General features: G+C 35.1%; 1 protein-coding gene across 3 annotated transcripts in view; it reads right to left on the minus strand.

The window, feature by feature from the left end:
* The window catches only part of LOC145674490 (uncharacterized), a 46,937-nt gene that overhangs the window by 14,493 nt on the left and 13,177 nt on the right, over positions 1–19,267 (minus strand). The window contains exon 2 of one of the 3 annotated variants that reach the window (XM_081744616.1): positions 1,003–2,895. In XM_081744616.1, coding sequence (XP_081600742.1) covers positions 1,003–2,213 — 1,211 coding nt within the window. In that variant the 5' untranslated portion in view covers positions 2,214–2,895. Of the gene's footprint in view, positions 1–1,002; positions 2,896–15,818; positions 18,630–19,267 lie in introns of those variants that run through there. The other 2 variants (XM_081744617.1, XM_081744619.1) reach the window with 2 other exon arrangements.

Here is a 19,267-nt window from a genome sequence, read left to right on the forward strand (position 1 = left end):
TTAAAAAAAAAAAGTAATCTGAAAGCATCCATTTTTCAACGGAAAAAGTTATATTTTCTTGCAAATCTTTTGTTATATATCAAATACCTCACTAACTAAATATATATTCCTGCGGACAGGGGACATGGGTCAAAATCAAGGGGCTATTATGAAACATGATGATGGTAATGTCTGATGATAGATAGAAGAACTGTTTTGAAAAGATTGTTTATGGGTTTGAAGTGTAAAAGCTGTAACAGTTTGTAGATACTCCAATAAGAACATGATAATCTTGCAATTTTTCATTTTATGCAACAGAAGTGTTTCTACGTTTATTATTCAGCAAAAGCTGTTCAATCACGGTTCATCTCCTTTTTTATTTTCCTGAGTTTAATAGTATTATGTTCAATTACGAAACCGGCATAATATTATATAAGTGATATTTTCTGCATATCAGCTTTTCATGGAAACAAAGAAATTTTTGCTGAAGACAGAACATGAAAGTAATTTTTCTTAACTCCAAGTTATTCTCCATAATCACTTGCAAAGTTATTATTGATAAAGTACGTACTAAAAGAGGAGTTATACATTTAATTTTTGATTGAGAATAACTGAGTAACTTAGACAATTACACCAAATTTTGTCATGTGAAACTTCACACCTAAAACATTTTATTATAGCCCCTAATATTCTCTAGTCTTCAATCCTGTAAGTTATGCGGCTGTTTCACAATAACCCGATTGCTGTTTCAAAATAGCCCATGTTTTCATTATTTCCAGGAAAACTAAAGATGATAACGAAAAGTACCCGAGTAATTTTCTAAGATGTTTGTGTAACGTATATAATGGTATTTTTTTCGTGTTTCTAACAAAAGCACTTTCTACTGTACACTCTAAAGTATGGGCTTTCGTTTCACAATTATCCTATAACATGTACCTTATAGCATCAATGCCCGTAAGGTTATTTTAATATAGATTAAACTATGATCAGTGATTACAAAGAAAATCATGGAGACTAACTTACTCACTATCCTCCAAATTGCTTGAATTATCATTTGAACTTCCAACTCCCTCTGGTTCATTGAGAATTTTAATCGAACGAATTAAGCTAGAATCTTTAGTTTCCATCTGATATTTTGTTTCTGAAACCTGGTTTTTCATCTTAAAATCTTTATTTTTTAAACAATCTTCTAAAAGTACACGGGCATTCAAATTCATACCAATAAACTTTTGCTTATTTTTGAACTCCCCATCACTTGAAGTACCATAACATTCACTGTAGAGTGCCTTATTATTTTTGGTCTTGTTAGTTTCAGAGTCACTATCACAGCTGTTATGGAACTTATTTGAATAATAGTAATCAACTGTTTCTGTCAAGTATTCTAAAGGGAGTTTTAGTCTTTCAGTAGCCACTCTAAGGCACTTTCCAGTATTAATATTATTACCAATTTTATTATCATGAAAAACATCAGTTGGTGTTAGATCATACTCTTCTGTGTCACGCTTAGCTCCGGTATTTAGGTATTTGACATCGTTATGCGTTTCATTTTGTACAAATAGCGGACTAAATAATTCATTTTTATAATCTACATTACCTATTCCTTCCAAGTCTGATGTTGAAATATGATCCGCCTTGTTTCTAGTATCGTATTTTTTATCATCTATACCGTCAAATCTCTGGTCATTTTCCCTTTTACCAATGAAGTTCATAGACCCACTGCCTACATCACATTTATTCATTTGTTCTAAGGTATTGCAAGAATACTCTTTAACTAAATTATTCTCATCTTCTAGTATATTACGAATCGCTATGAGCAAAGGATCTCTTTGTGCATTTGTGTATATTTGTGAAAATGCTTTTTCTTCGAAATCTGAAGAATCTTCTTCATTACAAGTTTTTGTACTATCTTCTTCAGGTTTAATATATTTTTCGGAAAAACTTAGACTTCTATTGTCCATTTTGTCAGATATAAGTAAATCATTCTTTTCATAATATAATGGAAATTCCTTTTCACTGGTTAGTTCTACCGTCATTTTATCGCACGGTTGACATTTTGAGCTTTGTATCTCTTCTTGATGTAATATGGAAGTAAATTTCTTCCCAGGCGAGTCAAAATTTTCACACACTTCTGGTTGTAAAATAGATTTAAAATATACTTCGTCGTTTTTGTTCTTAGGACAACTGCTACTCCCATTACTAATACAAGGATTAAGGCTACACTGTATCGTTGACATTTCATTTTCTAAAACAGTGTGTCTTGAATTTCTTAAGGTAATGTTTTATCGCTATAACAAGATGTATTCTCTTCCTGCACCTCTGGCACTTCTCTTTCAAACTCTTTGAAAGTATTCCATTCGAGTGATATATCGGTATCGCAACCTACAATGCCATCATCTACCATTGACACTTTTGTACCAGTAACACTGGTTTCGAAACTGGTTACTGGTACTGACATATTAGAAACAAAAGATGTGTCATTTTTTTGTAGTTCCGACATCTTTCTTTTATAAACAGTAACTTTCAAATTGTAACTCACACATATAAAGTTAAATACTTTCTAAGTATTGATCTTGTTAAAAATTTGATTTTAAAATAATTTTAAAAGATTTCTGTAACACAAACCACTGTTTACAATTCAATATCATTTAAAAAGTTTCTTTTTTCTTCTGCAAACCGGAATTTCTACCATAAGAACAAGCACATTTCACGTAACGAGTATATTCTAACAGAAATATATGTACTAATAATAATAAGACGAATCTTTCAGCAAACTATCCAAGAGAAACAATTTACTGCATAATTCGTATATTAATTAGTTAGCAAGTTGAAGTTTCTTCGATGTCTAATTTCTTCATTTGCTGATACAGTGTTTGTAGTCACCCAAGATTACTGTATTCTTGTTTCCCACATATGATTCTAAAAAAGAGAAAACGATCCAATTAATATTTATTTTAAAAGGAGGTCGATATGTTAGTTGCAAGTTTGAAATGCAACAGCAACATTCACACATAGGAGAAAAACTATATTAACAATTTCATAAAACACCATTATTGAAATTAAAAATAAAACAGATGGAAATATTTAAAGAAAATTACAGACAAATTTCATGTCAACACTTCATCTTAGCAATTTCTTTAAATCTATACATTATTGATCCAATGCAGAGAAATTATCTATCTATTAAAATGCTACAAACACTAAAAGAAAAAAAAAAGGCTGAACTTCAACCTCTAACTTTGGATTTCAAACCTTTCATTTACGGTTATTTGTGATTTCACGTTTAAAAAAGACAGACTTTAAAACATGTGTAATTTAAATCAATTATTTAAATACATCTTTTTTATATAAAGTTTATGTTTTAAATCTATTGTTCCAAGATTCTGTATTTTAATAAGCCTTCTCCAAAATCAATGCACATGAGTTGTGCTATCATCTTTGGAGTTCATTTAAACTATACGTTTGTTTACGTTTATATGTTTGTGGTAAATCCTTTCGACAATGAGATCTCGGAAACTACAGGCTCTAGAAAGATGATTTTTTCATTGATCGATTGCAAATTTTGCGTAGATTGTCCAGTTCTAATTGAATAAAAAAACATGGCCATTATTTCTTTATTACATTTTTACGGGTACACTGGAAATGTTGATTTTTTTAAAAAAAACTGAAGCATCATATCCTATGCATTATGCATTCCAACAACACATAATTGTATGGAGGAGTTGGATATTTCTCAGGCGTTTGTTGTTTAGCCAAATTATAATGAAAAACGATGGATAACCATTTCTCCAGTCTAAGATGAATATTTATTGTTTGAAGGTTTTGTCCAATGAACACTATATATTACTGACCTTATAATTAATTGTGTATGTAATGTATTTGTTTATTACATTTTTATTACACTTTTAGGGGTACACGGGAAGTATTGAAATTTTAAAAGAGTAAACCAACATATCCTATCAGTTATACAATTCAACACAATATAGTTGTATATTGGTGTTGTATACCTCTCAGGCGTTTGCTTCATGGCCAAATGATAATGAAGAACGAAGGAGAACTATTTCTCCACTTTAAGATGAATCTTTATCCTTGGGAGTGTCTTGCCCAATGAACAAGATACATCACTGATATTATAATTAATTGTGTATGCAATGAATTTGCTTGTTACATATTGCATGCAAGAAGAAAGAAGACATTGATCATACATGGATTAGATACTCCAACCGGAAGTAGGCTCAAATCTTGCAAACGGTGCGAGATATTGAAAATATCATCGAAAAAATCTCCTCTTCATGGTACCCATTCCGATTTTTATCAAGAAGTATTTCACTTGTCTGTAAAGGGACATGTACAAATGTTGTGAGAAATGACAAGGAGATTCGTGCTCTTATGTGAATGATGCACTGTATGAGAGAGCGCAGGTTCAGCTAGTTATTTTTATAACAATTTGCAGAAGTCAGCTTTTTCAACTACATATTTCAAAAAATGTAATAATTCATATTCCTTTCTTTTGGTGTCATTCATTCAAGCAAGGACACCAATCCCAGAAATTAAAGTTGGATACTGACCCCTAGAGTGAGGCTCAAATAAATATGTAGAAAACGTTCGGAATAATTCTATATTGTCCCAGAATTAAAATGAGGCAAGTAAATGCTACAGACCAACGTAAGTGGAAATTCGAAATAAATAAGTTGTTATAATTCATGGTTTCTGTTTTTTTTAGTTATTGGTTGTTTCAGAATAGTTGCGGAGGCCACAGTTGGTAATGTGTCCGTGTACCTACTGGTGAGTCGGGGTTGATCCACAATGAAAGGAGGAATTAGTTTTCCTTTCACCGTCATTTCGATTCTGCTCAGGGATTCACCTGAATGATAAAACCGGTCAGGGTGCAATGCAGAATACATATCTTGACTACGAAGTGTGAAACTTTACCTCCACCTTCACTATAAACAACTTATCTTTGGTTAATCTATGATCTGTTTTAAATTGTAGTACTCTTGTTTTCCATTTAATGTTTTCAAGTAAAAGTATTAAAAAATTAAAGAAATAATAGGAAAAACTGTAAATTAGCAGTCGGCAGCGAAAACAAATTGTATCAGAACAGAGCACTTTCCTCATGAATGCCACAAACGGACAACCTCATCAACGGAATTAAAGTTTCTGTAACAGTGCTGCCATTAAGGAAATATTGAACACTACTATTCACAAAAAAAACTAGACTGCCTTAGAGACTATGTTCAGATAATTGAACCGAAATCTCTGCTATACGAAATTTCCTTTCCCTTCATTTTGCCACAGAGTTAGAGACGTAATCTTAAAGAAGCAAAACACCATCTGCACGTTGTCACCATGCTTTGTGCACTTCTGAAGTCATGCTTTAGTTATTTGGTAATTAGTGTCACTGACCTTTGTGGAGATGCTTTTTTTTTTTTATGGGTTCGAATCTTGTATACCTAAACTTGTTCTTTTTTTCTAAGTAAAGATTCTTATTGCAAAGAACATTCATGTACCGTGTATAAATGTAAGAAAATTATAAATACAACACAGCTAAATAACACACAATATGAAGTCATAAGTATATATATTAAAACAAATCATAAAGCCTTCTTTTCGTCTCCAATGTGCACGTGGTCCCGCGTTCGATTCAAGCTGAGAAAACAAAAACAAATTATTTTCACATTATTTAATATCAATAATTTAATCTCAATATTTAATTTTCCTCTTGGTTCCTCTACTAAAACTAAAAGCATGCCAAACTTCAAGTTCCGACGTCAAGCGAAAGTACCCACAATTTTATGTCAGTGAGTGAGTTCAAGCAGCTTTATATTTAGACACTGAGTATATCAAACGTACTTTACCCTGATCTTGACAGTACTGAGTTAAAGAAAATATGAAATACATTTTGGAAGATAAAAACTGTACTAGTCTTTATATGTTCCTAGTAGCTGAAATAAATCCGATATTTCTAATCTTTAGCGAGTATCCATTTTCAAGGACAGCAGAAGCCAAGATCATATTATGCAGGAAAACCCTCACATTCTCTTAGCTTGAACGTTAGTGGATTTTCTTTTTGTTTATATACTAAGTAAATTATTTTGAAGAATGTAAATTTATATTGGGTGCTTGACAATCCTGTACGCTTCCACATTAAATAAGATTAGTGAAAAGAATGCACTTAACACAATAATTATTAACCACTTCTAAAATTGATAATCGTACCTTGTAGGCTCTCCCAAGCGAGAGAAAAGTTTTAAAATTTCAATGTTGTCCACCAACCTATGGTTGAGGTGAACAAGACGACGACCTTGTAGGTATCTAAGAGTATTAATATCTACTTGAAACTTCTCTTGTCATGGTCTTTTCAATCCATCAAATAACATCTAGGAAACCAACTCTCATAAAATAGTTTAAGCCCCTGTGGTCCTTGAAAATGGACACTCGCTTTGTAATTACATAATTAAATACTTCGCGGAATGTATTGAAACTTACCAAAAGCCACCAGGGAATAGCAGCACAAAGTTGATATGAGAGTCGGTATACGAATTGAATATTTTTCCCAGGGAGGATGAATTCACACATATACGCCCACCAGAGGTAAAGGGGGGATGTCCATTTTCACTAATAATTCAGGAAACGATTTTTAAAGTTCAAAACATTTTATTTCCTAAAGTAATTGTGGAAAATGCTTCAAATTTGGTTTGCAAGTTCGTTATTATATTGGAAACTATCTTGCAAAATGTTATGCTCAACGTGTATTATTGTAAGTAAAAAAAAATACAAAAAAAAAAAAACTGACATAAGGTTAGTTTGTACTGGGGAAAGGGGTCTATTGCAGGCAAAACAATGGAGAAAAGAGGCGATTGTTTTTCGAATTATAAGTCATATTATTAAAAATAGGTTGTTTTCTTCCTTTGCCGTTTTTATTCTCGTTTACTCTGCTAATTATTTGGGAATTCCATATAGAAGGTTTGAGCATTTGGGTTTCATAAGACCATCAAAGCTTGCAGATGCTACTGTTTTTCTTCGGAGATAGGCAGCTTCTATTTAAAAAAAGAGGAAAAGATCTTGTAAATCACACTAATAATTATCGTGTTGATCATAGCATCCTATTCAAACTGTTCTCAACCGATTTAACCCAGTTTTTTAATGTACAACGAAAATCTTGGAAATGTACTTTTATCCTCGAATCAGTATCAAGTATAGGAGAGTGAGGCAAGGAGAACAAGTCGGGTACAAAGGTTTTTTGACTTCGTTGACCTGATAGTCAACGTCGTATAAACGACTGACATTGCTTACGGAAAGATGCAGTTGCTTAAGCAACTTTGACGATATTAGAATGTTAAAAATCAGGTTCTGAGGCAAGAGTGACATATTTTTAACTCATTTAGTATAGGGCCTGTAATAATTCATTGAATATACTTGTATTGCACACATGTCTGTGATAGAACAAAATGGCGTGAAAATCTAAATTTTATCCAAAAGTGGGTATTCCCTCTTTTTCCATTGTAAGTGATGACGATACCCCCTTCTTCCAGTTTACAAGGATTTTTTAAACGGCTATAGCAGGCTAACCGTAAACCTTACCCCCCTTTTTGATATATTGAGTGAAACTAACGAGTGTGCTCCACAAGATGGCATGAAAATCTAAATTTTGCCCAAAAGTACATCCCTCCCCTTTACCCCTGGACACCTCACATATATGCCATCACAAACCACCCCGTCTCGTGGTGTACACGTGTGACTACTAGTATATAACGTATGGTTATACTGAGTTTGAATGGCAAACATACACCTTTTTTTTTATCTATGTATAGTAAAATGTGTACACCATGTAAAGAAGTGGTTTGTGTGGCATGACATTTTCTAAACTGATACTGAAACTGGAAGTAGCAGTAGATTTCTACCACTCCGGTTGTAGCAGGGAGAGATTAGATTGAAGACGCAAAATATTCCTGGGACGCTACATTGATTGAAAAAAACAACTTCTTGCCATCTATGACCGATTTTGCTCTATAACAATCACTGTTAAAACCGGAAGTGGACAATTTTCTGCCACATGCAACCGCTTTCAGCTGTCCGTTACGGGTTTTATTCTATGGTGAATAGCGTTTAAACCCGGAAGTGAAATATATCTGAAACTTCTAGTTAATAAGTTAAAACAAAAGATATTGCCTATTCTTACAACGCTAAATCGAGTTTTAAATAAAATGCTTCTCACTATCCATTATCATTTTTGGTCTGTGAAGATCAACACTGAAAACGAAAATCGCACTAGACTTCTACTGCTTCTGGTCTCAGTACAGAGTGAAGGATAGAAATGAAATGTTCTCTTGGGGTGTAAAAATCGTTTCTTCATATGCATATGTTACCGCTTTTTCTCTACAGTGAAAATCAATAATTGAATATTTTTATTACTGTCGGTTTGGTTATTAACTCCGTAATCAAACTCAATTCTTAATTTCTGACTCGCTACATATTCAACAAATTTTGCGCTGACCTATCAAGTAATTCTTGAAATGTTTTCGCCTGGCGGACGGTCGGACACACGGACAGGATAAATGTATAACGGAGTTTTAGTAAGCCAATCTCCTTAACAAGATTTGTCTCTAATTGTAGTAATTTCGCTTAACAGTAAAAATTGTTCCCTATTTCTAACTTCATTCTAGGGGGACGAGAGTAATTCATGTCAGGGATGAGAAGTTTTTTTTTTCAGTGGTACATACACTTTTGTCGGGGTAAAATTCCTAGAATTCCTCCGTCAATACGCACACTGGGAAGAATAAAGGCTTTAACCCATTTTAGTACCAATTTAATAGCATCTATGTACTTAAAAAAAAAAAAAAAAATGCGCAGATTATTCATTTCCTTGGTGTTTGAGAAATTGTTGAAAACAAATGGCAACCAATTAGGAATTTTCGAAACCATGACTTCTCCTGAAGAAAAAATCACATAGAAAGTGTAAACTACGAACAGTAGAAAAATGTGTTCTTTAAAAAAATAATAAATTGATTGAAGTACCGAGTGGCATTAAAAACAGGTTCATTTTTTTTAAATCCCAACAGAAAATAAGTATTAAACATGCACGGCTATCAAAACGAACTGTGGAACCAGTTGTATTGATACCGAGGACTCGTTAAAATCTTCCTTGCTTCTTAGGACTTTTGGGGGATTAAACAGCGTGTGTGTTTTCTGTAACTAAACAGTTTTCTGCACTTGTCAACGAACTATTTTGCTCTGAAGCATGCAACAAGGTGTGTTGGGAAGCCTTCACTACAACATTTTTTTTTTTTTCGTATAACCTTCCTTCCTATAACATCGAGCGTGTTGTTGCCAAACGCACAGTTTTAAGGAACTTAAGCTGGATCACTAGTCATCCTTAGGGTCAAACTTTCTCAATAGATGGCAGAGCATATTATGACACATGCGATGTTGCCACATGAGTTACGGATAGAAAACTGGTTGGACACGATCACATTTTATACATGATTTACTCCGAAGAGAAATGAGAATTTTTATTTATATTTATTCAATACTACTTGCTTTAAAATATGAATTAATTATGTTCTTTTAATTAATTCTCTTTCTTTGGTCAAATAGTGCTTTTTTTTCAACTCACGAAACGTTATGCGTATATTTCTCTCAAACTAGATGTCTTTACGGTGCAGATTAAGAATACGTGTACTAATACAAAATCATTACATAAATTTCATCTTTTGGACAACTCTCAGTACGCTCAAAAATTGTGTTTTATAAGAGTAGTTGCAATTCCTAGTGTAGCTCTACTTTAGAAGCTTAAATTATCGTGGCTAAAATTCCAGCTTTTTCGGGTCAAAGTGCAACTCAAATTTCATTTAGGGGAAAATAATATCATTACTATGGTAATAGTTTCTCAGAAAATGGCAGTGAAACACTATACATTTATTTATAACTAGATGCCTTTACGGTGCAGATTAAGAATACGTGTACAAATACAAAATTATTACATAAATCAGTTCTTTTGGACAAAACAGATTCTTAGTACGTTCAAAAATGGTATTTTATAAGCCAAAATTTACAATCCTCGGTGCAGCTTTACTTTAAGGGTTTTAAATAGCATGATTAACATTCCTGAGTTTTCTGGGCAATATTCAACTCAAACTGTGTACTAACTCGTGGCTAAGCGGTGAGCGTACGCGCCTTTGGCGTGGGAGATCCGAGTTCGATTCCCGGCGGGAGCTCATGTGGTTCGGATTTCACGTTAATCAGTAGATCCCGTCTCATATAGCGTCGCTGTTGAAAGGAATGTCAAACTCTTCAACTCGACTCACACTACGTTTAGGGGTAGCTAAAACTACTTTTATGGTAAAATTTTCTCAGAAAACGACAGAGATATTCTACACTTACCTATAACTAGATGTTTGAAAGGTGCAAATTAAGAGTAAGTATACAAATACAAAACCATTACACAAATCCAGTTTTTTCAACAGTCCCTTAGTTCCTTCAAACGTGATATATTTGTAAGTTGTATTTCTGTGCAAGTATTTTCTAAGTTGTATTCCCCAGTGCAGGTATTTTGTAAGTTGAAGTCCCCAGTGCAACTTTACTTTAGAGGACATAATCATCATGGCTAAAATTCCAGGGTTTTCTGGACCAAATACAATGTAAACTGCGTTAAATGAAAACTATTGCCCACTTTTACTGGGTTGCTTACTTACACAAACAGATTTGTTCCACAATCCAGTTGGAGTGACGAATCTGAGACTTGTAGCGAGTAAAGCTACTCGATTAGCACGGGTGTTAGGGTGCCGAAGACGCTATTTGAAATTTCCTAGTTTAATATTCCATGATTATACTCCAAATGTAAAAGGAACAGTGATGATGTTTATCGAAATGGTGGACTGAAGGAAGTGGAAAAACACCAAGAAAATCCACACACACTATGTCCCCTACATAAAGTCTTACTGGCGAGAATTAGGATTGATCCAGCGATCTCGTGCACCGGAGGTGATCTATCTACCGAGCTACTTACAGCTAATTTTTATTAATACCTACTAGTATATTTAACCTACTTCATTTCTCCACATGTTTTGAAAGTACTTGCTTTTGCACCTTGATTGCTGTACTTTATATTTCACATGATCTTCGACAATAACAAGCTCAAGTATGAATTTTCTAATTCTTGTTTATAGTGACATATATTCAAAACAGTTTCACGCTATCTTACCGGTTCATACTTTATATATGCATACTTACATATAATAACAGTTCTGAATAAGAACACTTTTATCCAGAAACACGCGCCGGATTTTTCAAAGGACGGGGAAGGGGCTTAAGCCTGACATATATTGATGAGCATAACGCTTAATGCAAAACAATTATTATTGAGGTATATTGTATAACTTTGTGGACTACATTAAATAGGCCTATATTAAATATTCTAATAGATGAAACCAAATATAATGTGCCTTGACGTGTATTTCTGGATAAAAGCGTTTCGAAACTACCAAATACCTTTCGAAAATCCAGGGTAGACCAATTTGCCCCTTTGTCTCCGCTGCGAGGGCCCATTGCCTTATCATTGGCAGAGCATATTACTTTTGTTCAATGGTGTCGCCCGAACCGATTATTAAAATTTCTCAGGTTCTTGGAACCGTTTGTTGAAATTGCATCTCCACTTTCATATCCAGAACGAAAACAACAATTTTCTACTGTTACGAGGTCAGTCAAATGAAAACCTTAAAAACTATTAAAAACATTGAGTGAGTATGAAACACAAGAATTTCATTTCTCGACATAACCCACCCTACGCCAAATACAAGTTTCCTATCACTTACAAAGTGTCCAAATGCATCTGAAAAACTTTTTTTTTATTGGCTACGCAACCAGTCATGCACCATTTATCGCACCTCTTCATCAGAGTGCAACTTCTTTCTCTCGAGTGCCTTTTTAAGAGATATAAATATGTGAAAACTACTGTGGCGAGATCATGTACACAAGGAGGATGGGGCAGACACTCGAAGGTTTTCAATGATCCCAGCCATTGCACAGGCAGTAGTATGAGGTCGAGTACTGTTATGTTGTAGAAGGAAATTTGTTGTCAGAAATCCACGTCACACAAGATGATATTAACTATGAGTCCCGTAGCTAGGCTATAATGCTCGAAAATCGCTTTTGGTCCTAGAGGAGAGTAACTACTAACATCTCTGTAGATGATTATGTCCGATAATGGATACTATCATTACATGCTCACTTTTTTACTTCCGGAATATAATAGTGCAACCATATTTCATACATAGTAACGGATCTCTTCTGAAAGTCACTACCTTCTCGTTTGCGGCGCGGCAAAATCTCGTCACGCATCAACACATCTCTGCTTCAGTTCGTATATCGGCTGGGGTGATACCATCCTGGCGGACACATTCCGAAATCTGAGCACAGCGTGGATAATGTCACAGATCGAACCGTGACTTATGCCATTGATTGTAGTCACTTAATCGAGTCACTTTGCATTGCCCCTTATCACACTGATTTTACAAAGAGCAAAGACGGTAAACGATAACAATTATTTGTTGATATACATTCAGCGTCCCAAGCATGGGTTCCATCTCCGGTCCTTATTCTTATGTTGAAACCGCAAGTTTTAACCCTGGGAGTCCCAAACGGGTCCATTGGACCCATATGACTTTTCGTTTATTAATTACAGACTAAGTTTTCGTGAGTGGTTGCTAATATTCCGTGACTTTTTCTTTATGGTGCTTCTCTCCCATGTTCTGTCAGAAATACTTTTTTCCTTTAAGTCAGGTGGTATATATAAAAATTATAGCATTGTGTACCAGGTGGGTCCAGTGGACCCACTGTATACTTTAAATAGGAGTACTGGTTTAACTTTGGTTTTGATTTACATTGTGGATCATAGATGGTAGAATTAACGTCAGCATCTTATTTATCCTTTGTTATCAGTATTATGTTTAAAAATGTTTTACTTATAAAGGAGCTTAATGCAGTTTTAGTAAGTATTCCTAACTAAATATTCATTTTGTACGTAATGTCTACTAGTTTATGGTGTTTTCTCCCTGACAACACTTCTCAGGGGCATATTATAACTTTCTACCTATAATATATTCTAAACCAGACAATGCACGTTTCACTTCAGTCATTGGATTTAGTGTGTGAGGATAATGGCAGGTGGCGGACTTACCGATAACGACATACGCCAATGTCTGTTGGCAGAAGTGGACTGTGAATTATTAGTTATCTGCAAGTGAGAGTGATGTGCAAGATGAAGCAATTTTCCGCTCTAGAAGTGGCTAAGAACATTGGAGTTCAGTACTCTTCACTACCAGTCGCGGGCGTACTGGTGCTGCCAATGTAACTAGAAAGAACCGTGGTCCTACACGGTATGCTAACAGGGAAGCTGATGATGAGAAATTTGCTTTTTGTCTATTTTTTCGTAGGAACATTCTGGAAACAATTTTCAAGTGGACTAACAAAGAAGGTAGGATAAAATTTCCTCGTGAGTGGAAACCTGTTAGTGTTGAGGAACTTGAGAAATATATCGGCGTGCTTATATTTATTGAGGTATACAAATCAAAGAATGAAGAAACTAGGCAGCTCTGGAGTAAGAAAAACGGTCGACCAATCTTCAATTCCATTATGAGCAGGAATCGTTTTCAAGAAATCAATTCCGCACTACGTTTGATTACGCAGAGCTCAGGCGCCAGGGAAGACCTGATGATAAACTATTCTCAATTCGTGTAGTGTTTGAAGACTGGGTTAAAACTCTACAGGACGCTTATATTCCCGGAGATAACACGACGGTGGACGAACAGCTTGTGACTTTTCGTTACGTTGTCCCTTTCGGCAATACATACCGGCAAGTAAACCGGGTAAATATGGAATAAAATTCTGGATAGCACCACAAACTTGTATGGAAGATGCAATTACATAGCGGAGAAAATCCAGAACAGGGAAGAGAAGTCAATCAAGGGGAAATAGTCCTTCTTCAACTGACAGAAGAAATTGCTGGAAGTGGTGGAAATATTACTGGGGATAACTTTTTAAAGGTCTTTCTCTCGCACGTAAATTGAAGAACGAAAAGTCACCTACGTCGGAACTATACGGAAAAGTAAGCCAGAACTCCCAACTTCATTTACCAAAGCGGATAAAAGTAGAGCTGTTGGAAGCAGTTTGTTTGTATTCCAACAGGATGCCATGATAGTTTCGTACTGTCCAAAGAAGTACAAAATTGTTACTCATCTGAGTACAATGCATAACCATCCTGAAGTTGACACTTCTACAGCAGAGAAAAGGGCAGAAGTAATCCTTCACTATAACAAAACAAAGTCTGGCGTGGACACTATGGACCAGATGACCCGCTGTTACAGCACAAAGCGAATGACAAGGAGATGGCCTCTGGTAGTATTCTTCAACATGATTGATATAAGCGCACTCAAAGCTTATATTCTTGTCACTACAGAAGAAAGACAAGAGGCAGAGATTGAAATGCCGTAACTTCCTGATTTCCCTCGGCAAACAATTGGCCCATATTGGAGAAGGCTTTCCACAGAAGAGAACCCACACAGAAACTGATCAGCTCATGGAAAATGAGTCATCCAAAAAGAAAGCTCGATGCGTCATATGCCCATGAAAACGGGATCGCAAGACAAGAAACTTTTGTACCAAATGCAAGACGAATGTGTGTTCTGAGCACAGCATAGTTGTTTGTGAAAAATGTTTCGTACACTAACCTTAACAAATTCAAACGGAAAGGCAAAGGGATCGTAATTTTCAGTTTGTTTGGAGGCAAATATTTGCTACTTGAAATCTAATCTTGAAAACTAAATCTACGTTATTACGTCTATGTAAAAGGTTGACTATTTCATTATGCCTAAAAATTAGAACTTCTATTTGAGCTCACATAAAAAAAATAGTAATACTGCTAAGTTACCATATTTCTAGTATACGATATAGCTAAGATAACTACGAAGTGTATTGTATTAATTCGTCATAAATACATTGCAAAAATGACATTGTTTAGTATTTCGTTGTTCATATTCCCCCAATAATTTAATTTTATGGCTAGAGGTTCTCAATAAATTACTGTGGGTCCATTGGACCCGTCTGGTACACAAAGGTATAAAAATATATCTGGTGTTCCAGGGTTAAACGTATCACTTACGGTCAGAATATTGAATCAATAAGGGCTAGACATAGACCACTCACTTCCGGTGTGTGAGATTTATGACTGGATCCCAGTTCGCGCCAAATGGGCTTTGTGGAGGACAAAACCATGTGTGTGGGTTTCCCCCGGATCTCTTCCTTTCTTTCATTCAACCATTTCATTTGTTGTCATAATCATTACCATCTACTTTTCCTTCGGAGTACAATGATAGGACGTCACATGAAAAAAAAAAAAACAATGTCTCTCGGTTATGTCATGTAGGCTAAAGGAGATGGTGATGATAAGAATGAATGAAATGGTAGAATGAAAAAAGTATGAGCACACGGGGAAACCCAAACCCACACACATGGTCTTTGTCCACCATGAAGGCTACCTGGCACAAACTAGGATCGAATCAGGGACCCCACGTACCAAATGTCAATGCTCTACCACAGAGCCACCGCAGCCCTGGAGTAGAAAAGACATTTGCATTTTTACAGGAGTAGTTGCTTTTCTGAACTGAAGCTACATACTTTCTTCTCTTTATAAGGAAAAAAAACAATTCAAGCTATACGGTTTTATGAATTTTTAATACTAAGTAAATTTAATTAGTATTTTCCACTACTCGTCTACATATGAATGCCAAAACACACACACACACACACACACACATATATATATATATATATATATATATATATATATATATATATATATATATATATATATATAATTTTTCAAGAAGGTATAATCTTTTACTTAAGCAAATTAAGTTTCAGCAAAAAATAAATAAATAAAAAAAGAAAATAGAAAGAAAAACACATATTACATATTTAAGGTTCAAAACAATGGTCAAAATAAACTATCTTGATATTACATGTATGTATAATATTTACGTGGAAACGTACAGTTAAAAATTTAAAAGTAATTCACAAACTTTGATTCCTGGCAGTTTTCTCAATTTTTAAAGTCCTATTTGAATTTTTTGGTAATGTTCCTGTTCTTCGGTAGATAGGAGAGCTACACACTATTAAGAACTAATATCCTCTCACAATTATGTACACACACACATATATATATATATATATATACATACATTCAAGTTATTATTTTATCTATGTGACAGAAAATATTACAACAAAGATATGCATTTACTAGTGAAGTAATAAATCATAAACATTACACAATATCGGATTACATCACATTTGAAACAAATCGGACATTATACAATAAATAAGACATATACCTCCCCACTCTAATACATATAATACACAATCGGAAATACTTGTATAATAATATCCTATTACTAAATCACTATCATAACAAAAATTCTAGTATCAATACATTCAATGCACAATTAGTCTGAAGTTACTTAAAATGAACTCATAGGATGCACATCTAGTAATAGAATAAACCAATGTTGAGCTCCTACACTAACTCACGGTTCAAGTTAAATCAAACAAATAATTGCTTTGTCTAATTGAGATATTTCTTTAAAGCAAAAGTATTAGATGGTTATGAGAATATGGCCTTTCAAAGGAAGGAGAGTGGCCATGATTTTTTGGACAAGACTATATATATATATATATATATATATATATATATATATATATACACATCACTAGTCATCCATTTGCTGCAAAATCGAACTACAAAAACAAATGAATTTCTTACTTGTTCTTTCTATTTACTTTCAACTCGGGAATCTTCTTCCTTTCGTCAATAGCTTTCAACACCGAATCAGGTTCTCTTAAAGACATGTTCCTATCAGCACACGAATATACTAACTCCGGCAGAACTGATTCAAAATAGAACTTCTACAGTTTAGGAAGTAGACTACTCCAGAACTGTCGATCTCTATTAATTTTGAGTGTAACGTTATCTTTGGGGCACCAAACAAACAAATCGCACCATTCTCTGCCTGTAATTTCAAGCTGTCCTTGAATCTGGTGATAGTACCGAGAAGTGTGCGTTAAATGTATGTTTCCTTTGTTGTCTACCTTCATTCCAATGCTACTAATCTTCGCAGCATCTTTGATAGATTCACTATCTCTAGCACTGTAAGGACATTTAATTTCTAACAAGCCGACGTCGTCTATAAGGCCATCAGGACTACTACAAAGGAAATTATACTTTTCGTGAATGAACATGCCGCATGGCTGCACATTGTATTCAGGATGTTGCTTTTGATACTCTTCGAAAGCAAGAGCTTCATGCTCTCTCCCATAAATTAATGGAGGTGACAAATTATTGTGGTCTTGCAAGCGAACTATTCGCTTTACCAAATTGCAAGTCAGTGTAGTGTCCCTTCTAGAGGCAACGTCCTTAAAGAACGACGATGGAACTCTCTTACTTCTTTCTTCAAGCCATCGGTCACAAGCTGCCTGGCCATGAGTGGCAATCTCTAGTTCGTTGGACCGAGAAACGCGTAGTTTATTAATGAAGTAAGAAGTTTGATCTTCATACACAGATTGTGGCAAATCAGAAGCCTGTACCGACATACCATAATGCTTATCACCAGCACTTGAAATGTAACTTGTACCACTTCGATTTTTCTTTTCGACGGGAAAGAGTTCACGCCGTGATTTTCTATCCTTATTGCGTTTATTTCTTCTCGCAATTAATGTTTTCATTGGCGACATTGGACTAACACCCACAAGAGCTTTGTGTACACTGTAGTGCCATTGTTGTCCTCTACTTTGATACGCCAAAGCTGCAACTGATGCTCTTCGGTAGCAGCCTTAGAGAAGTTTATTCGTTTTCCACCTACGGCCTTTGCTAATTGGTTCATGTAGGTTTCTGCTGGATTGTTTGTCGCATTCCATATCAGAGAATTAGCGTGAGCAATTGTAACTCGTTCTAATTCTTGCTCAATGACTATCAAAATGCCACTACTCTTAATGTCTTTGTAAGTATTAACATCCTGCACTTCGTTCTTTCTAGTACAAAAGTCTCCACAGCCAATATGGTTCCCAAAAACGTGACAGACAACATTCCGTATTTCTGTCTTGAATACCTTCAATTTCTCGTTGGTTATTTCCTCACGCTTTTTAATTGCATGAGATTTATTCACGCTGCGGATTCCAGTTGCAAGTCTTGGAAGCCGCTGCTTCACTATTTTTCGAGCCTTTACACCAAGAAGACTAGAAAACCGCTTACAGTCTTGCAATATTCTTTCCATTGCGCGCACAAATCTTCGCACGGCATGATTTGCACACTCGACTTTGATTACACGAGCACCATACGATACCGCTTCCCGAAATTTTGCCATCGTGCTTGAGTCACCATCCCAAATCAACCTGGTGCGACGAAGATGATGAACTTCTTCTAAATAGCGCATTCCATCGGCGATAATATCTGCTTCCATGGCTATGGATGGTCCTCGTCAGTTCTTGAAGCATATATGTTCTCCTGCATCCATCTTTCCCTTTTCCGAGGCACGACATATAAGACAAATCTTATTTCGGACACCCACAAAAAGCAGCTGCTGAGTTTCAGCCCCGATGATGACAGCCTAGAATATGAAATTGGGTTACATAAAATTACTAAATATTTATGTTTATTTATATTTGGCAGCAAGATTATTTTTAAACTGTCATATGTAAAGTTTAAGTCTAACCGTAAGTAGCAGTAGACAGAATATGCATCGACCTCTTAGCTATTTGTCTGCCTGCTCTATTTTATTCAATTCTGTATATTAATAATCGTAATTCACTGACAGGCTCGAGTTCGATGTGAGCATTTTTAAGCTAACAAGTGTTCTGTACGATTAATTTTACATATATTATTATGTTTAGCATTAGGCTTGATTCATGTAACCATGTGTGTGTGCGTTTCAAATTTAGAGTGGTATGAATGCAGTGTTTATTATGTGTGTTCCTGCAATATGTATGAATATAGTTTGGTCGAGTGTAATGTTCCTTAATAGTACCCATGGGCAGCGTAGGGCAGGAGACATATATATGATGCAGTTTTGCACAAATCTTGAGCATGATGAGTAACTTCAAGATTACATTGATGACTTCTCTGCATCCAAGCCACCGACTTTTTTCTTTTCGCAAAGGCATCCAACAACTGTCTGAATGTTGGGAACAGATTGTGAATATCGTGGGGAAATATATCAGTGATATACTTTAAACAAGAAATACAGGC

The sequence above is a fragment of the Thermobia domestica genome, chromosome 17, assembly GCF_964235325.1.
Source record: "Thermobia domestica chromosome 17, izTheDome1.hap1.1, whole genome shotgun sequence".
NCBI lineage: Eukaryota > Metazoa > Arthropoda > Insecta > Zygentoma > Lepismatidae > Thermobia > Thermobia domestica.